General features: G+C 41.0%; 3 protein-coding genes across 12 annotated transcripts in view; 2 read left to right on the top strand and 1 right to left on the bottom strand.

The window, feature by feature from the left end:
* The window catches only part of txndc9 (thioredoxin domain containing 9), a 31,594-nt gene extending 21,711 nt beyond the window's left edge, over nt 1-9,883 (top strand). For 4 of the 7 annotated variants that reach the window (XM_069891009.1, XM_069891005.1, XM_069891010.1 and 1 more), the window contains 2 exons: nt 1,121-1,237; nt 5,831-6,090. In XM_069891009.1, coding sequence (XP_069747110.1) covers nt 1,121-1,232 — 112 coding nt within the window. In that variant the 3' untranslated portion in view covers nt 1,233-1,237; nt 5,831-6,090. Of the gene's footprint in view, nt 1-1,120; nt 1,238-5,830; nt 6,091-6,887; nt 7,200-7,364 lie in introns of those variants that run through there. The other 3 variants (XM_069891007.1, XM_069891008.1, XM_069891006.1) reach the window with 3 other exon arrangements.
* Nucleotides 6,085-22,305, bottom strand: mrpl30 (mitochondrial ribosomal protein L30). Its single transcript, XM_069890999.1, has 5 exons — nt 21,883-22,305; nt 18,538-18,621; nt 14,133-14,279; nt 6,344-6,417; nt 6,085-6,269 (listed from the first exon to the last, which is right to left on the bottom strand). The coding sequence occupies exons 1-5, from the start codon at nt 22,288-22,290 to the stop codon at nt 6,137-6,139; spliced, it is 846 nt and encodes a 281-aa protein (XP_069747100.1). The 5' UTR covers nt 22,291-22,305; the 3' UTR covers nt 6,085-6,136.
* The window catches only part of mitd1 (MIT, microtubule interacting and transport, domain containing 1), a 28,490-nt gene continuing 23,942 nt past the window's right edge, over nt 17,974-22,521 (top strand). Inside the window, exon 1 of one of the 4 annotated variants that reach the window (XM_069891004.1) lies at nt 17,974-17,992. The gene's annotated coding sequence lies outside the window, so the exon portion shown is untranslated. Of the gene's footprint in view, nt 17,993-21,938; nt 22,383-22,521 lie in introns of those variants that run through there. The other 3 variants (XM_069891002.1, XM_069891003.1, XM_069891000.1) reach the window with 3 other exon arrangements.

Raw genomic sequence — 22,521 nt, 5'->3', positions numbered from 1 at the left:
ACATTAGACTGAAGCAAAGTTAAACAGGAAAGTCTGCAGATGCTGTAATTGTAGTGAATACACAAAAGTGCTGGAGAAATTCAGCAGATCACTCAGCATCCATAGGAAGCAAAGATATATAACCAACATTTTGTCAAGGTATGAGCAAAAACAGACAGGTGCCTGAATAAAAAGGTTGGGGGGGAAGAAAGAAGGGACAGGGGGAGGAGGAGCACAGGCCAATAGGCAAGAGGTCATGGGGTATTCGACAAATAAGCTGAGAGGTGATGGGGGATGGGTAGCTCTCTGAATAGAGAGATGATTGGGAGCTGGAGGAGACAGGGAGATGTGGGAAGGGCCTAACAGAAGCTAGAGAAATTGATGTTAATACCATCTGGTTGGAGAATCAGAGCCACTGTTGTAATTGGGGTAGCTTACCATTTTGCAGAAATACAGGCTGCAGAAACAGCAAAAAGATGACTGGGTACATCTTTTTGTGTTTGTATAAGGAGAGATAACTTTTGTGATGGATATCTCAGGAAAACTCCATGATCTTTACCAAAAAGTGGAATAGAATATTTTTTTTACATTCATCTGACAAGCCAACCAAAGCTTTGGTTTTACATTTCCTTTTCTCTACCATTTAGATTGTGTGCTGTGAATACGTATGAAATATTAAAGTGCTCTCCTTAACCCAAAGGTGCTAGTTAAGTACAAGTGGGAGACTGTAAGAATGGATTGAAGGCAATATGGGTGGCATAGCTTTGTATCACATTTGTTCAGTTAGATCACTGATATTAATATATAATTTTGACCCATGATACTTTTATTTCATCATTTGCATTCAGTTTGTCTGTGTGGTTATAACCATTTTTCCCCAAGATTTATTATTCCAACATTTGGATAGGTATTCCATCATTCACTTGCCTCTTTCTCATGAGGAGCATTACTTAATTTCATACTGCAGATCTCTTGCGTTGTCACCTGCCTAGAGGATACATAAAATGTAACTGTAATTTTATTTCTCTTCACTAAAATTTCAGCTTGTACATCCAAGAAATGTGAAATATAATTTACTATGGGAGTTTAGAATTCAGCTTTTAAAAAAAAAAGACTAAAATTTGACTTTTTTTCTTCTTAGTGGAAATTTGATGGACCCACCCTTCCAGATGCAAAAAAAATGTGGAAGCATTACAAAGATGGAGAAAAGGACAATTAGAGGAAAGAATGATTCAGATTCAGATGATGATTAGATTAAGTATGTTTCTTGATCTACATTTAATCTTTTTACTCTTGTTAAATTTAAGTCGTTTCAGTCATTTTTAATTTTCATAGACTAATTAAAAAAAAAAGCAAATATTACAATGCGACTTGAAGGATGTTAATTATTAGGCAGATACATAGAATACGGAACTGAATGAAGCTGGAAATTCATATAATTTAACTTCTCTGCTGCATTCATGCTCTTTTCAGGCTGAATTTGGTTCTGTGCAATTCTGAAGGTGACAGACTAGAGTGGAATCTGCAGACTCCCATAAATGGTTGGAGCATTAATTGATTTTGATAATAAGTTTATTGTCAAAATATTTGTACAAATATGCACTGAAATGCTTGCTGCAGCCAAATGGGTACTTCATATTTTTTTTTAAAAATGACATTAGAAAAAGATCAATTCAGTTACTAGAGCAGAGGGGAAAAAAAATGGTGCTATAATAGTGCAGACTGTTCTTTTTGTCGTATTGGAGCAAGGGGAGGCTCAAGATCCTGATGGCCATTCGAAGGAAGCTGTTCAACCTTGAGGTGTGGTCTTCCCAAAAATACCAGTGAGAAGAGGTTGTAACCAGGGTAAAAGTGGCTTTTTATGATATTATCTGACTTCTTGAGGCAGCTCCTCACATAGATGTCTTCAAAGGATGGGAGTTTGAAGCCTGTGATGGACCTGGCTATGTTTGCTACTTTACATAGCCTTCTGCATTGCAGGGCAGTCAAATTCCAAAACTAGATGATAATGCAGTCAGTACACTTTAAAAGTGCACCTACGGAAGTTTGAAATATTTAATGACATACCAAATCTCAGATTTCCTAAACAGCTTAGCCTTATTTTTTATCTTGAAGAAGGCATAACTTGCTGCTGCAGTTGTCTTCAGATATACAGAAGCCCAAGAAAGTGAAGGTGTAACCCTCTCTACCTCCACACCATCAATAGATAGGTACATGGTCCCTCAGTATCCCCTTCCTAAAATCAACAATATGCTCCTTGGTCTTGATGACACTGAGAGCAAGGTTGATGTTCTGGAACCACCCAACCAGATTCTCAATCTCCATTCTGTATTGTGATGCATATTTTGCAGTTAGTTGGCCATTATCAACAGCGTGGTCAGCAAATTTATAGATTGTGTTGGAGCCAAACCTGGCCAAGCAGTCATGAATGTACAAGGAACAGAGGAAGGTATTGAAGGTCAGCAAGGAGGAGGTGATGTTGCTGATCTTTTTCTAGTAGTTTGCCATTTGGTCCCCATATTGTCATGTTAAAGACACTGAAATTACTTGGTAACTTAGACCATAATACAAGATAGGAGCGGTCATTCAGCCCATTTAGTTTACTCGGCCATGCGAATTACGGTTGATGTACTTCACCATGGTTGAAGTAAAAACACAAAGCTGGAGAATCTCAGTAGGTTAAGCTGTGTCCTATAGCAAAGGTAAAAATGTCAATAGATGTCCAAAGAGTAAAGGGGAGGAGGAGGAAGGTGTGGTCACAAAGGCAGGAGGTAATAGATGGAAAAGGGAGGGAGGGGACAGCAACAAGCAAGGGGAAGAGGAATGGCTCGGTGAATAGAGAGGAAAAGGGAGGGAGGAGAGCTGGAAGGGGACGAGAGAAAGAAGAGAGCAGGTTGGCAGAAAATGGAAAGGTCATCTGGCTGGAGAGTGCCAATGAAAAATCAGGTGTTTCTGATTTGGTGGGATGGTACACAAGGCTATGAACAGACATGTGAGTATGGGAGTGTGGCACAGAACTAAAATGTTTGGCTACTGGGAGGTCTCTTGTCACTGTGCAGACGGAGCAAAGGTGCTTCTTTGGGAGAAGCTATCTCCCATTCTGCACCCAGTCTCTCTGATGTAGAGGCCACAAAGGGATTCACGAGTGAAGTATTGCTTCACTTGAAAGGCCTGTTTGGGGCCCTGGACTGTGGTAAAGGAGGTGTGGGCGTAGGTGTGACACCTCCTACGGCCACAGGGGAAGGTGTTGGGGGTGGGGGAGAAAGGGTGAGGATTGGTGGGGAGGGATGAGTACATGAATGGTTCTGACGGAAGGCAGAGAGGGAAAGATTTGTCTGATAGTGGGATCCTGTTGAAACTTCCAGAAATTCCAGAAGATAATGTGCTGGATGCAGAGGCTGGTGGGATGGTAGGCGAGGATAAAGATGACTCTGTTGTGTCTGGGGACAGAAGGGGCCAGAGCAGATGAGCAGGAAATGGAGGAGATATGAGGGCTGAGTTGATGGTGGTGGAGCGAAAGCCACATTTGTGGAAGGTGGGAATCATTTCAGAAGATCTGGACTGTGGAAGGCAGCAGTCATTTCAGAAGACCTGGGCCTGATTTTTTCAACACCCGATTTTCCTTCTGGGCACTTTCCAGCCAGATGGCATTAACATAGACTTTTCTAGTTTCTGCCAACCTGCTCTCCTTTGTCCCTCCTTCCCACTCTCTTCCACCCCTTCCCTCTCTACTCACCTAGCCATCCCTCCTCCCCTTGCTGCTATCCTCTTCCTCCCTTCTCCACCTATTACCTCCTGCCTTTGCGACCATGTCTCCTACCTACTCTTTTGTTCAGATGCCTGCCAGCATTTACCATACCTTGAAGGGCTCAAGCCCGAAATGTCGGTTATGTATTTTTACCTTTGCTATATAAAGGACACTGTTTGACCTGCTGAGTTTCTCCAGCATTGTGTTTTTACTTTACTCAATTGTAACATTGGCACATCAGACTTTAGCTCTCCCTCTCAAAAGTGCAGAATGATTTCTATCATTCTGACTTAGAAACTTGCATACTGCTTAAAATTTCACTTGCACCTTATGTAACATTTAGAGTTGGCTGATTTCTGCATTCTATTTTTTATAAAGCAGAGATCATTCAAAATTCTACCTCACACACTTGACCTACCTTGTCATATTCTCAAATGCAAATTTAAATTGTTAAAAGTGTAGACATACAACATGGTCGCAAGCCCTTCCAACCCATGAGCCCATGCTCCCCAATTACACCCAATTGACCTACAACCCCTGTTCGTTCTAAAGGGTAGGAGGAATCTGGAACACCCAGAGGAAACCCATAGGCAGAACGTACAAACTTACAGACAGTGTTGAATTTAAACAGCGTTGCAGTAACTACACTGTATTTAGAACTGAATTTAGCTCAGGTTAAACAAAACCTTTTTAATAGTTCTCTTTCAAATCTCTCATCCTCAAAACCTACAACATTTAAGCACTCAAATTTTGATTTCACACATTTTAATTGCCAAAGCTTTAACTTGCAGAATTCGCTCCTTAAATCTCTGCCTCACCACCTGCTGGAAGGCCCGCAGAGATGGTGGAATAATCTTGAAACACTATAGTCACAGTCCGTCAGTTGTTTTGGGGGAAAATAATTACATTGACCAAACAGTGGCACATTTCTATGCCCAAACTAAATTAATGAAGCAATTGGGTTTAATTTTAACAGTAGTCACATATGTTCCTTGTTCCCAAGTTTTCTGAATTTGTATCCCAAATTGACATGGTGCAATTTGAATTCAGTTTCTGGATTAGTCTGAGCCATAGTATATCGAGCTCACTCACAAAATGTATACTCTGCATTGTGTTAGTCTGTATATATAATTTATTATTGCTGCAGAACAGACACCTCTGGGCATACAAGGAAATAAATAATCCATTCCTCTTCAATGAAGAACTAGCTACCAATAACTGACTACTCCGTGAAATGCAACACAAACTTAACCAGTAATATTAACCTTGACTTTGCGGAAAACAGTGTTCAATATGGACACTAATTTATCCAACAGATTGTTTTATTCCATTTTAAAGCTCTTCTATCTCAGAACCATTTATTTTTGACTGTTTATTTAATAACCTGACCACAAAAAATTTAGAATTGCTAAAGTGTCTGGACTGTTGATGCTCTGATTTATATGCCTGAAATAAAAGATAATATCTACTCCAGAAAGGAACTATTTGGCTAGAATTCAAATGTTCAATTATTTTACAAAATAGTAATTTTCCTGCTCTGATATGACTAGCTGAATCTCATTCTCTTCAGTTTTTTTCCTCAATACTTAAGTATGAATGTTAGATGGTTTCACCAAATAGTCTTAGCCATCATTGTTTTCTTACACTTTCAACATCCCGCACCTTTTTAAAATAATAAGCTCAATTATGAGAGCAAGTCCAACAGAAAGTCCCAAAGTGCCAGGTTCAGAACATTAATTTGAAACAACTTTTAATAGCTAAAACAGTAGTCAACTTTGCAGATGAAATGTGGTCTGTATCAAAGTAAAATAATGTAGATGTTGAAAACTGAAAATATAAATTCAAGCAGCTCCTGTGAAGAGTTTCAAGTCAATTAACGTTTTAATAAAATGGAAAGGAATCACAAACGAACAAGTTTAAAATAAATGCTGACAAGAAAGCTGGTCAAATGGGGGACAGGACATGATTAAATGGCACCAGCAATAGACCAAAATAAGAATGAAAGGTGTGAATCCAGGAGAAGGAAGACTAGCAAGGTAAGGAAAGGCATGTTGACACAGGATAGTACAACATAATTGATCACCCACATCTCTCATACTCTAGGTATATTCTCCATGAATGCCTGCTACAGAAGAGAAATTGATATGGTTTCATCAGCAAACGATCATTGATAGGCAATACTATTCTTTGCTCTTTGAAGATCAGGGTGAGAGGCTGAATGCATTGTTTATTTCTCATTTTATCTTAATCAATTACTACATAATAACCTGTTTTCCTTTACCCCACATATACTGACAGCTGAAAAGCAGATGCTTGAGAGATTTAGATAATTTTTAAAATAAAATCTTTCATCATACTTCAAATTTTTAGAAACAATTTATTTCACGTAAAGCGAGAAAAAGCAGCAATTTATGATTCATGACTTATTTGGTTCAGTGGTTGAAGATGTCGTCTTATTATCAGTTCCCCGGTGCTCTTCAGGTAAGTGTCAGCAAGTTCCTGTTCTGTTGGTAGCCCTTGTGGTAGTTTCAAAGGTTGCACCCTGGAAATACACAAAACACTGTCACTAAATTTTAGTTAAAATTTAAACTCCAGCCAAAGGAAAATTTCACATACCTTATAAGATGCTTGATGACTTTCAGTTTACTATTAACTGATGGAACATTCTTGTGGATCTGTGGCTGATTTGACTGGTAAGAGAGAATATTTTTAAAAAAGTATGAGTAGAAATAAGAAATTTCTCATGCATTTATGGAAATCTGATTGCACAAACCTGCCTACCTGTCCACTCCAGTAATATGTTAACTTACTCTAGTTCAATGCAATAGTATGCTTTGCTGCACCTAAAGTAGCCACTCCCTAAACGATTTGAAACAGCATTTAAAATCTGCTTCTGGGCAGGGTCAGTTCATTCAATGTAGTTAAGGTGATGTAAATTAAAAGTACTATACCAGTTTATGTTAGCATATACCCAATTAGTAAGCTATTACCTTTCCATAAACATGACCAAACTTTTTTTCAGGTCTCCATCCTTGAAGGATATATTTTGTGTAGCAATTAGGAAATCAGTAATTTTCAGAAAATGAAATTGTTCAATGTATGATTACTAAATTGGTTCCTGCCCTATTTCTCATGCTTTCAAATATTCAATTCTTGGCAGAAATCATAGCTTTCCTGTTAATGCCACATCCCAACTGAAAGATAATTATCTTACCATCAATGAATGCAGGAATAGTTGCATTGAAGATGAATTACAACCAGGAACAAGGACTACAGCATTAAAAAGCCGTGTGTAAAATAAGCCAAGATCTAAACCATATGGATTGAATTTTAGTGGAACAAGGAATGATTGATAATTGCTGAATATGAAAGCAAATATGCACAAAAGTCAACAAACCCAGACATAGAATTTACTGTATTCATCTGAGTGATGCGCTGACAGCTCACCACTAAAGTGTTTTTTTTTAATCTGTGGCTTGGTAACCACCAAAATGAGGGAGGGGGTGGAGGTGGGGGGAAGAACAGGGGCCCTTTTTAACTAAAGCTAAATGGCATCCTGTGTCATAACTATCTGATCCAAATCAATGCCTAAAACAGCAATCCCATCAGTTCTTGCATCTCTCTCTCTTTCTCTGAGGCTTATCAATGGGTCATTTTACCACTTATCTACAGCCAAGGAGTACTTTGCAGTAAAGTTAAGACATGTAGTCAATCAGAGCACCCAGCAGCAACCTTCCACCACCATCCCCCGAACAATGGAGAACATCCAACCTTCCACCACCATCCCCCGAACAATGGAGAACATCCAACCTTCTACCACCATCCCCCCGAACAATGGAGAACATCCAACCTTCCATCCCCCGAACAATGGAGAACATCCAACCTTCCACCACCATCCCCCCGAAGAGTGGAGAACATCCAACCTTCTACCACCATCCCCCCCGAACAATGGAGAACATCCAACCTTCCACCACCATCCCCCCGAAGAGTGGAGAACATCCAACCTTCTACCACCACCCCCCCCGAACAATGGAGAACATCCAACCTTCCACCACCATCCCCCCGAAGAGTGGAGAACATCCAACCTTCTACCACCATCCCCCCCCGAACAATGGAGAACATCCAACCTTCCACCACCATCCCCCCGAAGAGTGGAGAACATCCAACCTTCTACCACCCCCCCCCCCGAACAATGGAGAACATCCAACCTTCCACCACCATCCCTCCGAACAATGGAGAACATCCAACTTTCGTTCAGACAGCACTCAAGATTAGGATTAAACAGATATCCCTGCATCTGAGGGGTAACTATTGGAAGGAAGGACATTCCAGAAAAATTTCAAAGCTGGATTTGAAATACAACCATCGTTCATGCATTAGTATTTGGTCTTCACTTTGGAACTTTCTTAATGAAGACCCTGGCTCAATTTGGCCCATTTTTTAAAAAAATTGAAAAATAGTTGAGTAGAAACATGTTTGTTTTGTGTTCATCCATGAAAAAGACTCATGTGTATTTGGGTTACCTACTTAAATTCTACCAAGGAAAAGTTATTTTAGACCTGGAGAGTGCTGGTTGACCATAATAATTGAAGTTATTACTGTACTTCAATGAACTGGTGTTGAGAGAGTCATCTGACAGTTCAATTTTAAGGAAAACCCTGTGGAGCAAATTAATGGCACTATTCCAGTTAACTAAAAATTGGAAAACATATAGGCTAAAAAATATGTGCATTTACATTATGCTATTGTGCCCATGGAAAAATGACCAAAATGTATGCTATAGCTTAATGAGTGTGAAGGATTCAAAGATTCAAATGATTCAATTGATACAGGGTAACAACAAAACCAACAGAATGCTTTTAAACTTAAATCAACAGCAAAGTCCATATTAATTCCACCTTTCCCATTCTGGTGCCTAAGAATAAGAGTCAGACAATGAAGTTTATGTAGGAAAGAACCATTAGTCTAGTATGTAAATTATTTCTGCTGAAGTATAACCACCACTAGGAACATAATAAATCTGTAATGTGTAACATTTACCCTTTTTACACTAAAAACTGCATTATTGCGGTCTCTGGAAGCCGGCTTGCTTGTTCACACAGAACAGGCTTCGTCAATGAGTCCTTTGACACTGCACAGCAATGTCAGCATCTAGACTGATGTAAAACATGTGCTCTGTTCTGGTGGAATCACTGCCTCTGAGCTCCTATCATCTGGGTTCAATCCAGACATAATCGTTCTTTTTGTAGTATGACATTGTTATATTTTATTGTATATAGATATGTTTTAAAGGAGATAAATTGTGGCAGGTTTTTTTTAAGTGTAGGTCACATACAAACATTTCAAAACAGATCTCATTTAAAATGCCAAAAGTTCTCAAGCCAGATCACCTTTGAAAGAACTTTGAAGGATGCCTATAAGGACTTCACAAGTTGGTGTTAATTGGACATGCTGTGCAGTAATGGATTATAGTTTTGGAAAGCAACAGATGAATGAACTCGGAAGATTAGGTCTGGAGCCACAGTCTGTCTGAGTACAGTTGGCTGTTCTAAGAGGGTCATGTGGTTTTCTGTGAGCAAGAGAGAATTCAATTCTACAGATCAGCAGCAGCAGCAGCTGGGACTGGAACAGGACAAGCTTGTGGAAAAACCCCATTTTGAAGACTGGTTGTGAATCCCATACAAAAGGAGAGGACTGGCTGCATAATGTTTCACTTGAAATAAGGGAAACAAAAAGAAACTCTTAGATACCCTGAATGAAAGGTTATCATCTGGAAAACTCTGATGGGGCAAGTTTCTTTGGCATAACACAGAAGTGGCTGATCTGAAGGAATCAGTTGTGGGTGTCCAACGAGCAACAAACTTCTCACTGAAAACCAACAAGAACCTTCCTGAGAGGTAACCATTTACCTTTGAAGCACCAAAGCTGGGTGAAATTCATAAATGTTAAATTCAGTATAAGAATTGCCTGCAACCAGTGAACTTGGAGGAGTGAGAAGTGAGATTGGACTGTGAATTAAAGAACTTTTCTGAACTTGCACACATTACATACACGTGCACTTAGAATTAGAAGGGGGTTAAGTTAATAGTAGTAAGTTAAAAGTTTGAACCTGTTTTCATGTTTAAAGATAATTAAAAGCAATTTTTGTTTAAGTAACCATTTGTCTTGGTGAAGTTCTGTTGCTGCTGGGTTTTGGGGTCCTCTGGGCCCATAACAGTAGGTTTTATGTTCTCCTGGTGAAAACCTTTGGTTCGGCCATGTACCAAGCCAGTAAGTGGTGGAATCTTGGGGAGCGAGTTTATGGGACTCTGAGCTTGGAGCCTTGAATAATACAATATATGAATAGGCTCCTCGAACAATAATGTATTGTACTGAACAGGAAGCCAAATAAAATGGATCCTTTCTGCTACATTAATTAAGATCTAATACTCACAGCATTATAACTGATCATTGGTGGTTGGTGTGAGAGATTTTGGGATCACATGCTGCACTGGCATGGGGCTGCTCTGTTCAGACATACCATGTCACCTCTGTTCAGTATAGGCATCTGTAACGTTCAACATGCTAGGCTATTTCGCCAAAAGCTACCTATAAAACTGTCCCATGCATGTACACATTGTAATGGCCGATTCATCTTCTAACCAGTATGAAGACATGGCGTGAAACTAGAGCACCCCAAGAACCTACGATCACAGAGAAAATATTAATATTCCATTCTTTGGGCACTGGGCGTTAGCATTGACCCGGGTTGCTGTGAGATCACAGATCTATGTAAATTAACAATCGTAGCCTTTTAATCTAACCCTTTATGTACTCTCTGGAGTTTTCTGCTCCATTGTTTCACTGTTCTGTGCAACCACAGAAATGGCCAAAATACTACAACTGAGAAGCTGCTGGCCCAGAAGCAGTGTTATTTCTTTATAGACGTGATGCACTGTGCAGAAATCTGCGGTGTCTCTTCATCAGGCGGAGTGAGCGAACATCCAAAAGCTTTTGAGGCATTTCACCCCCTTCCCTTGATAAAATATGAATTAAAATATCTGACAATTACCAGTCACTGACATCCTTTATATTTTGTATCTCTTTTATATTCTTTCATTTTTTGCAATTTTTTTTGGAATCCTCTCAATCCAACTCATTGTAAAAATTATGACTTGATGAAACCATTTGGATGAATGACGTTGTCCTATAAACTGAGATGATGTATGCTGATTAATATTGCACTGGATATTAATCTCGTGTCATGCTTTTTTTTGTCCAATTTAAATAGTCCTTATCTTTGTGTAAAAGATCACTGCCCTCTGTGTTTCTTTAGAGAAATACTGCATAGGAAGAACAAATAAAAGTAATATTTGTGTGGTTAGGATAGCACGAATAGCGTGGCAGTTAACTCTATGGTATGAGAGCAATAGCAAGCCAGGTTCGAATCTCATGCCGTATGAAAGGAGTTTGTATGCTCTACCTGTGATTTGATTTGGCTTTCTCTGAGAGATGTGTTTTCCTCCAAAAGGTATAGTCGTATATTAATTATTAGTGTTCACCTTGCAAAGGGACACTTGAGTGTTGGTGCTCGTGGAAATCCCAGGCACGAAGTGTGAGGTGGATAAGTGTAATTTAAGTTACAACAGCAACCTTTAAGAGTGGGAATGGAATTACATTCTCTAGTGCAGATGCTCCTGACCATAGAAGCTAAATAATATTCATTGCTAAACTGTGTTTTGTTTTAATCTATCGTATTTTACCCATATAAACACGTGTTGTATGTGGTTTTTTTTTTTACAAACCAGGTGTCTCTCCCCCCCCCCCCATGTTATAATGCGTCTGCACGCTATACGAGAATATTTTTGCACCTTGAAAGAAAATGTGCACAATTTATAGCAGATGTAGGAAAGTCACACCAGCAGTTTTAGCGACGGTGGAAATGTAATAGCAGCAATGAAAGAACACACACAATTTATAGTGGGAGTAGGAATTAGGTACATACAAAATGGCAAAATTCAAAATTTTTATCTTGGGACTCTCTCTCTCTCTTTAGCCTAAATGCCATGGTATTCTGAGGTACAGGATATTCTGGATAGCACCTTTATAATTATGTATTTTATACAGCCGCTGCAATAAGTTCCCATTGATTATTTTCACACTTGCCTTCCGGGTGGCCGTCCACACAGGAAGGACATTTACACTAAATACCCAAGTTGCAGCAATTTTGTAGCCTGGACGTGGGTTCATGTCGAACGTGATGTAGACCCTGCATGAGTCATACAGCAACCCATTGTTGCAGACAGTTACAGGTTAATTCACTGATTTGGGCGAGGGGGAAAAAATTGTTGCCTATGCTAGTTCTCCTCCACCCCCACCCAAAAATCCAGTGACCATGAGGGAGTTTGCCTCTCCTGCTCCCCTCCTTGTGGGGATGCATGGCTGGACGCCCGTTTTGGGTTGGTTTCTTGTGGCTCCTGGTCGGTGACAGATGAATCACTGCCACTGGATTGCCATAACTGTAATTTTGAACAGGTTCTGTTTTTTTCCCCATTGTTGTGGAGGACCAACAAGCTCTTGGTCTCTGCTGTTCCACAAGAGGGCGATGGCATCCACATTACCCACAATGCCTAGTACTCCAGAAACTACTCCATCTATCTCACTAAAAAAACCACAAACTTCGTGGTTACAGGAAAGTCTGCGATCACTGTGATTGTAATTCCCATTATATATAATTAAATTTACAAAAACCTACAATAAATGTATTGCTATAATTTACCAAAAGTGTTTGTTTTTGATTGATCCCCATCTGTTTTTTAATAATTTAAATTGTCACGATAGGCAACGAAAAGCCCTTATTTACCAGGGGAGTAGTTTCATACGGGGGAAAGAGAGTTTCTGCAACATGGGGGTTCAGGCCATGCCGCAAGCAACGATCCCCCTCCCTCTATTCCCTCCCTCCACCACCAGTCACCCTAAAAAAGAGCTGTGCAGCTCGGGGTGATTGAGACGGAGCACTGGACACTTAACATGAATATTTTAATGATTTTTGAAGTCGATGAATTTGTCATGCCTTTGCGGATCGCCGATAGTTCAGTTTCGATTGCAGGCAGTCTGCAAAAATGTCTAGGGCTGCCGCAGGAAAAAATTCAGAACAAGAATGAGTCTCTCATTTCCGTTCCGAACTTTTTACACAGCCTGTGTTGCAGGAAATTTTTGAAAATTTCCCGTTCCACAGTGGCTGTGTGAAAACCATAAATGTTAATTGCCCAGACCCATCTCCTGAGGGAGGAGATTAACGTATTAAGTGTCTCTGATCTGAGACAACATTAGCACGATTCTGTCCTATGGCATCATTTTAATCTTCATTACATCAAATCAAACCATACATTTCTCAATTCCACACTATTTTTAACAAGATAAGATGTAAATCGAGGGAAATTAATCATGGCAGGTAGTGGAACTACGGAAGGTGTTTTGTTTTATGTCCCAAGTAAATGCAAATTGCTCTTGAGTCAGAATGTAGAATACTACACCCACGCGGTATATGCGCTGAACAGAAACCGTACAATTTTAAAACTATATTAACATCTATATAATAAGCACTTATTTAGAAGAATATATATTTAAAAACTTGCCAGTCATAAAGCAGAAAAAAAGAACCAGAAGGGAAAAAGGTGACAGCTTCAAGTCTCTGCAGTCCGTTGGAGTTCATGAAGCAGTTATGTCAAGAGCTATCAAATTACCTTATTGCCCTGTTGCAGTGTAGGGTGGGTGGAGTTAGTCAATTGATGTTGGCGTCTACTGTAGCCAGAGTAATAAAATACCTTTTCAAATATATATTGTATCATTGCGTTAAAAAATAGTTTATGTAGTTTGCAACTCAAACTGTAATCTGATTGCCAGCAAATGCTGACCAAAACAGCATTTACGTCGCACACATAAGATGCCATCACGACGTCACAGTCCTTTCCCATTTGGACTCAGCAACATGGCTCACCCAGCTTCACCTCTGATACTACCTCACTTGGCAGGTAAAAGCCGGGTCTGAAATGACCCCGCAATCTGCCTTCGATGCATTTACACAGATAGGTTTTGAAAGGCGGATTATACCAGTTGAAGCTGTGAAAAAAGGGTAATTGGGACTGATACTACCAAAGTGCACCAACATCATTGTGCCCAGTAAAATTTATTAAACAGCTGGATTTTTAAGATTAGTAGACTGAAGAATGTTAACTGGAAAGGATCTATTGTAGAGTTGAAATTTCAGGAAAACATTAATCTTTTTAAGAAAGAAGATTGGATGCAGCAGGTCAATAGATTTGAATAGCTGAAAATTGAAAACAAAAATTCAACGTTTGAATGATTCACAGACTAAGGTATCATGAGCAAACACAAGAAATACTGAATACAAAGGAATATTCACCTTATCCAGTCCAAGGTCATGAACAATTTTCTTTTCCCAATATGGACGTCGTTTTGTACATTTTATTCTGGTAATAATATGCAGTTGGTGTGGCTGGTCTGGATCACCATTATATTTTTCATGATCGGCTGGTTTTACTTCAAACATCTACAACCAATAAAATACAAATATAAATTCATATTGATAAATAAAAATTCCAGCACTCTCCCAAACAGATTTAAATCCAAAACTTCAGATTGTGGGTGCATCACAACATGGGATGGGAGCTGCTAATACCCAAGATTGAAAGTTGCAGAAGATGGTGAATAGAGCTCAGAACATCACTTCCTTCCCTCCACTGGCAGCCAATGTGCTGAAGGACCCACCTCACCCCAGATACAAATCCTCTTCCCATCTAGGATGAAGTTTGTGAATGAAATTATGCACCAACTGCTTTAAAGACAGCTTCTTCTCTCTGCAGGCATCAGGCTCTTTAATGGACTCCACAACAGGCTTCCTTTGCCAGGTACGAATTGATTAGTTTCATTGCAACTCCATAAATTGTATTTTCCCCTTCCACTTTCATGGTTCTATGCATCTTAGAGTTGACTTGTTTGGAAGAACCTGTCCCTACTCTCTATATCATGTATAATGCCACAAATTTGAACTAACCCCATTGCAGAATTTCTCTCAGGCATTTCACCAATTTGCTTTTAAAAGTTATCACTGAAGCTTATTTCACATTTTCAAGTAATTCATTGCACTTGAAAGGAAAAAAGGTTCTTCCACATTGACCAACCATTTCCCATATTAAATTTGTGTCCTCTAGTTAGCAACTCGTCTAAATGGTGGGTGAGTTGGAGTTAATGTTTTATCAAAACTCTTCATGATTTTTTCCAAATTTCCCATCTTTTCTGCTCCAAGTAGAACAGGATCAGCTTCTCAACTGACACTATTTCAGCATCTCCACATTAAAAATAAAAAGGTAGTCAAAGGGTTTGAGATAATAAACCCATAAAATACAAGTTACTTATAGCTATTTAGGCTGAAGGCCTCAACATTTTCAAAGTGCAATATCCAAAAATGAATACTATGTTCTAAATGACACACAAATAATTGAACTTTAAAACTGTGGCACAACTTCTATCGTCTCTTAATAAATGGCAAGCTGTCATACACTTTAAACAATCTCCCTAAGATATGTGTGAATGCCACACATACCAAAGTTTTGCTGTTCCCAAACCCGTATTTTTTTTGAATATTTTAATTTTCATAGACTCGTTAAAAAATCTTTTTTAACTTGCATGTAATATACAGAGTCTGTATTTATCCTCCCCCTACCGTCATACAACTGAAAGTATTGTAGCAGGCCAAGCGACCATGCGAGTAAATGGGCCGAATCGCCACAACAGGCAGTTGGTCCAAGATGACGCGGGCTCCCCTTCACTGCTGAGAAGAAGCCCGCGCCTGGGCTAAGGAGCCTTCCACATCCGCGTAGCAGCCCACCAGCTGGAGAGTGAGAACACGACAAAATAACAACACTTTCGGAAGCCAGTGGGTACATCACCGTAAGTGAGTGGGCCAGCGCGGAGACATGGTAAATTCAAACCAATTAAGTCATTCTTTAGTTCACCCTCACACTGTGTGGACGTCTCTTTACTCGATAGCGCTACCACAGCAGTTGCTACAGTACCATCAAAGTAATTACCTCGACAGCAAAACAAAAAACAACCCATATATTCCCCCCTTCTCATTTCCCCCTCCCAGTTTATGTTTACCCCCCCCCCGAGCACCAATAACCAATCTATTGGTGCCAATCCCCCTGCCATTTTGACACATGTCTAATGCACCCATCTATCACTTGTATTTCTCTCCCTTTCCTTGAGTTCCCATATTCATTCTTACCTCTAATATACATTCATCTTTAAACATTAACATGAAAAAAAATACATATCCCCCTTCATATTCCTCACAATTAGATCTTTTCCCTGATTCCCTCTTTTCACCTTATTTACATTTAATCCCGAAGCGGTGGCAGGGTTCTTATAAAATCCATTGCCTCGCTTAGATCCTTAAAAAAACTATTTCCCTTCCTGCCCTTACTATCTTCAGCTTTGCCAGGTGAAGGAAGGTAAACTCATTTCCTTTTTGTTTAAGGCTCTTTTTAACTGGGTCAAATTCACTCTTGCATTTCAATAGCATCATGCTTATGTCTGGGTAGAATAAAACCTTCTCCCCCTCATATTCCACCGAACTCCTTCCTAGCCTTTGCACCCACCACTGTGTGCCCATAAGATCTTCTCTATATCCTGGTAGCTATGGAGTCTTTCCAGGATAGAGCGTGGCCGTCGGTTGTGGGATGGGGGGGTGAGCCCATTCTATTCTTAGATTATTTCCAATTTGTTCCCTCGCCAGTGTATCTGGGATACACTTTTCCAGGAACTCCATCATGTCTCTCCCCTCCTTACCCTCCTTCACCCCCACAATTTTAACTATATTCCTGCTGCTGATATTTTCTAAGGTATCTACTCCCACATCTTTACCCTATCCTTTTCCCATGCATTCATTTCACTCTCTCTTTCTCTCATCCAATCTTTCTTCCACTTTCTCAATTCTCTCTCCCATTTCAGATACCCTTTCTGTCAGGTTTTCCAGCCTTTCTTTGATTGCCCCTGCCCTGCCACCAGTATTTTCAAAGTTCTTTTGTCTGGCCATTGGCCTCCAGTATCTCTCTGGCAAAGGGCATCAGTCCCTTTGCCGCCTTTATCTGTCTTTCACCTCCCTGTAATGTCCTTCTTTTATTCCTTCGTTCTTCCCCCTTCTTCCATTCCTTCATTCTTCCCCCTTCTTCCGACGACTCCACCTTGCTTTCTGACTCCAGGCCATCCTGTCACACTATTTTCCCACCATATCCCCTCTGGTCCTCCAGGCCCAACACCTTGAACGCCCTCCGATGCCTCAGACCCGACCTTTTCACGCCCGCCGGTTGGAGCAGCCTTATCAGTTAAGTCATTCGTTAGTTCAACTTTACTTTTTATTCCTGCCTGCGGGATCTTACTCTCTACTGCCATCAGCATCACTGCTGACTCCCCCTGAACTTGGCTCCACCAACCTCAGGTCTCTGACTCTCCCGCACTCAACAGTGCTCCCATCACTGTCCACTCCTCGACCCGACTCCCTTGAGCTCAGGTCCCTGAACCGTCTGTGCCCGACAGCGCTTCTGTCGTTGCCTGGGTCACTGTCAGTTCCTCCTCGACTAGGCCCCTGTGACCTTGGGCCTCCATGTCTCCTGCGCCCAGCAACGCTCTCACCGCTTCAGTCGTCTCCTTCCCCCAACCCCCTTCGAAATCCAACCTTATCAGGGCCATCCTGTGTCCCCCTCCTGGGCGAGTCCCGTTCCTTCAGGACTCCGTTGTTACTCCCACCGCTGCCGAAGTCATGCTAGGCCCCAGGTCGGCCTTTCCACCTCCACCATGCAGCGAGTCTCCTCCTCCATCCTGTCTCTTTGTTCTTTTTTCCTTTCCCTTCTCACTCTTCTATTCATATTCTTGGTTGTTTTCCTTTTTGGGATCTTTTTATTTTAGGGGATCTTCTTGTATCTATCCTTTATTCTCTGTTCCTTGGGGAGCTCTTGGGTCACCCTACAAGCCCCTTGCCACCATCTTGGATCTCCCCAAACCCGCATTTTTTTAAAAAATCGTTTCGCTTCTTCATTCCTCTTAAGAGATACCACTTCACTGGCTTAAAAACTAATTTGCCATGGATATGCCCATGTCACTAATCTGTGGTCTCCTGAAGTCACTATTTCTTTTCATTTAAGGAAGAACACAATAGTTCCTTTGAGTTTGAGAATGTTTTCACTCCTATTTGGTATAAAACTGGTAAGGAACACTTTGACTTTAATTTTGGTAACAAGTTTTAACTGTATTATCAGTTGCACTTCCCTCCTTAACCATGATTTACCAACAATAAATCTGTCCTAATTTCATTTGTAAGCATATTATTTTCCAAGCACCAATTTCTATCTGCATTGTGCTGACATTTCTCCTAATTGATCTTCCTCTCCTCACCCCAATTCTTCCTAGTGTTCACCACGTATTGCTTCTTTTCCTGCTTTCAGCCTATCCAACATCTTTACTGACCTCAATCTCCTAAAATTACTTCTAGGCACTTAAAACATTTCCCTCATCTTCCTCATCCAGTTATATAAGATTTGCTTTCAACATCAGATGACAAAATACAGTCAACAGTTACAAGAAAATTAAGAGATGACCCAAATAGAAAATAGGTCTGTCAAATCAACAAAAAATAAAATAGGGGAAGACTACATATATTCGTGCAGAAAAATGAAATTATTGTTAATAGGTTATCCATTAAAAACTCTCATTAGTAGACTGGATATGAAAGCTAAAAATCACACTATCACCTTTGCTGGAATGCGAGTTTTCGTAAATTTTAATCGTATCAATCCAGGCCATAATAATGGAAAAGCTTTTGATTCCACTGAATTCTGAAAAAAAAATCAAAACCATTCTTAAAGTTATGTACTACTTCATGCACTCAACATTAGATTCCTAGGTTAATGAAAAAATTCCAAATTAAAAGCATTACCTCTTTGGAAGTATTGCTGGAAGTTACAAAAGCAACCGATTTAGAAAATATTGAAAAAAATGGCAAAATACCTAAATTATAAACAATAATAACAAACTGTACATTTTTTAACTCAGTGGCCATGATCCAATATCTGATCCAATTAAGCCTAGTGTCTAGCTAGGGATATTGATTCTAAAAATCTTAGCAATGGATTATAGGGAATTAGTTGTTTAAATTTAGAAATGCTTATTTCTTACAGTTGTATAACATGGTAATTACTGATCCCCAAATACCACCCTCATAACTGCCCCTCCTCCCAACCTATGGAATATGTTTAGTGCTGCTCTGAAATGAAGTTGCTCAGCTCCAGTTGTATCCTGGCAAATATGGTACTTCATTATGACAGCATCATAAAAAGTAAACAAAGCAGCAATTCTTTATAATGTATGCCATATAAAATCTGCCTTTTAAATAAAAAGTTCCTGTCCTTACACAATGATCTGTGGGACACATCCATGTTCAATTACATTCCAAAGACAACCGAACACCAAGGGAGAGTCCTTATGCATTAATGCAGGCCCATGTATTTTTTGCATGGCAAGAACAATTTGCTATTTACAAAAAGTATACTACAGCCTTTCAAAGTATACTGTCCTTATAAAATTCAGAAAAAAAATCTTAAATTTTAGAAATCTATTCAAATGTGTTTATGAAAAAATTAAAATGCTGGAGAAACATGTAGATATCATTACCTCCTATGGATGTTGCAAGACTTGCTGAGTACCTCCAGCATTTTTGTGTTTTTACTATAATCACAGCATCTGCAATTTTTTTTGCTTTGGCGCAAACTTATTTATGGCATTTTCATAGAATACATTTTTTTCCCCCAATTCATTTCACCTAATTACCTCCTGGTAGGTTTGTCTTTTAACTTAATTAGCCATTACTAGCTTTGCCTTCTCTTCTCTATAAAAGTGTTCAAACTCTTTGTCACCATTCTCTGGATCTACTAGATACGTCCCTAATTTAAAAGTTATTCTAACAAACAGTACCTGACCAAACTTTATCAAATTCATCTCTTCCCATGACCAAGGAATCTACATCTACTTCAACATTTGTATCCAAATGCCTTAATTAGTAAGTTGCTTTAAGAAAAACACTGCTAGTAGCATATTTATTCAAGCTCTATTCCTCACATTGCTAATGCTCAGCAGGGGAGATGAGAGTCCAGGAGAGCTGTAGTGATAGGAATCAAACAATGAGAAGTTGGTGGGCCTGGGCATATCAGGCAGCATCAATCCAGATAGTCAGTTAATGATTTCAGTCAGGACCCTTTTTCAAGACTGCTCCTTTGACCTTGTATGATATGAAACGATGGAAAACAGAAGGTTTTGTGGAAAAGAACAAGACTCCAATATGATATGCTGCCTTCCCAATGTCACAGTCAAGGATGTTTCTGAATGGTTGCAGAACATGGGAATGGGTGAGAAGCTAGAGATTGGTACCAAGGGCATAGGTAGAAAAAGGGATATGGATGAAGAGTAAATATAGAGAGATAGGTAGAAAGCTATAAAGCAGGAATTCAAGGGTTGTAATACAATAGTGAGGATATTGATTGCATGCCTGAAAAGTAGGCGCAGGAGGAAGAATTCAAGTTTTTTTTAAACTGTTGGGAAATCTTCTGGAGCAGAGGTGACTTGTGTAAGAGGGTCAGGTTTCATGTGAACTGCAATGGGACCAGTATAGTTATGGGGAGATTTTCTATAGCTATTTGGGAGGGTTTAAACTTGACCATCAGGAGAGGGGAGGGTGAAACCCAAAATAGTGTGTGGAAAATGAGAACATGGAGGCAAATGTAAAGATTAAAGGGAGGAAGTCCAGTAGGCAGGGGCAGTAAGGGTTGATATACATCTAATAGGCTAAATTGCATTTTTTTTTTTAAAAACACAAGAAGCTGACCAGATGGTATGGATAGGTACATGGGATTGGTTCTTATGGTTATTTCAGAAAAACATTTGAAAAATGGGCAAGACTGCCAACTCTGCTTCAGCCTACAGGGGGTACAGGCATGATCGAGGTGGAGGTAAGAAAGGAGGGAAAATGCTTGTTGATAGGGGAGAACATCATGGCAGAAAGGGTATTCCTGGAGGAAAGTCCTGTGAGAATATATGGGTAGAACAGAAAGAAGTGGGTGATCACTATGGCAGTATTGGACAGTTGGCCACACAATAGAAGAAATTAGAGGAACAATATGTTGGGAAATCACATCTAATAGGAATAATAGGGTTGCAATGGTAAAGCGATATTATTGACTTGGGCTGCCAAAGTGCTAGATTAAATGGAGGAGAAATTGTCATAGGTGTATCTAGGGTATAGCAGCTAGGGCACCTGCCCTGGGCGCCACTTGCGGGGGAAGGGTGGGGGCACTGTCCTCGCCTTGGCCAATATTTGAGTCCCTTGCCCAAAAGTGAATCTCCATGCCAGGGGTGCAATGCTGCCAGGGCACCCTAGAACACCGCTCCATTACCTCGGAGCTGCCCCAGCACCTCGCTCAATGTGGGATCAATGGGCAAAGTGGCCATCTTTCTTACCCATAATTCCCCAAATGCAGAGGGAACTGTTGCTGCCAGTGCCAGCAGCTGGGAAACACAGAGCAGTCCCAGCTGCGTAGATTATGGGTAGGTTCGATCTGCACTTCAATGATCACGAGATGCTGAAGAATTAAGGGTGGCAAAGAATCAGATCCAACTCCCCACAGAAGGACGTGAAACGTCACCATGTTTTGCACACTCGGTCCCCTTGCATGTCCCTGAAGACGGTGCAGATTTTGGAATGATCCCGTGGTCCTCATTAACCTGTCACGGCGGGGATTATTAACCGAGCATTCAGCGCAATTGGTCAGAAGGGAACTCCAGTTGCCGGCAACGTGAGGCCGCAGCATCGCTCGACCCAGCAGACCCTCAAGGAAGGCCACGGTCATTCGTTTCCGTTAACGGGAAGGAGCCGCCCAACGCCCCCCAACCCCAACCCCCCCCAACCCCAACCTCCCCCAACCCCCCTTCTCTCTCTCTCCTCCGCCGCAGAGCAAGGCCTCAACTCCAAAGGAGACATGGCGTAAAAGGCTGCAGCAGACACAATGCTGGAGAGAGCCGGCAGGTCAGATGGCGGCCAAACGTACCGTCAGTCGGCGAACGCTCCGGCCGAGCGCAGCCATCGCCGCCGATTCAGTGCCAACTCGAGGCGGGGAGGGAGGGAATGTTGCGCAGCCGCTGTTCACAGACGGACGCCGGCTCCCCGCCGGCACGTCACTCGCCCCGCCTCCCTCCGGTCCCTGACCCGGTTCCGGGTGGTAGCCGCCCCAGATACGGGCGGGTGAGTGAGAGGGGAGGCTGATGCTGACACTCTGCTTCTCCTTCTTCAGCAGCTCCCCGACCCTCAGACTTATTGCCACCATATTCTGACTCCCGAGCACAGCTCCCGCCCTGGGCCACAGCCTTCCCCTCCCGTCAGCTTGGCCCCTCGCCAAGTAAATATTTACTGACTGTTTGCCAGAATCTGCTTCCTTTACTCCAATCTGCACTACCATGCGATCACATTGCAATATTCCACGCTGTCCTTGACAAAGAGCGAGTAGGAGGCGTTGTCGGAAGCACAAGAACTCCCGGGTTCCGGGTTAAAGTAAGTATGGAGCAGAGGGAAAAGAATGAAACAACGACGCGAGCGAAGCTGAGACCCCCCCCCCCCCCCCCCCCCCGACACCCCGGGTTGAGGGGAAACATGAGAGAGATGGAGAGAAACGAGAGCGAACGATAGGACT

The sequence above is a fragment of the Narcine bancroftii genome, chromosome 7 (assembly GCF_036971445.1).
Source record: "Narcine bancroftii isolate sNarBan1 chromosome 7, sNarBan1.hap1, whole genome shotgun sequence".
Classification (NCBI taxonomy): domain Eukaryota; kingdom Metazoa; phylum Chordata; class Chondrichthyes; order Torpediniformes; family Narcinidae; genus Narcine; species Narcine bancroftii.
This window is presented reverse-complemented; position numbering and strand designations above follow the sequence as displayed.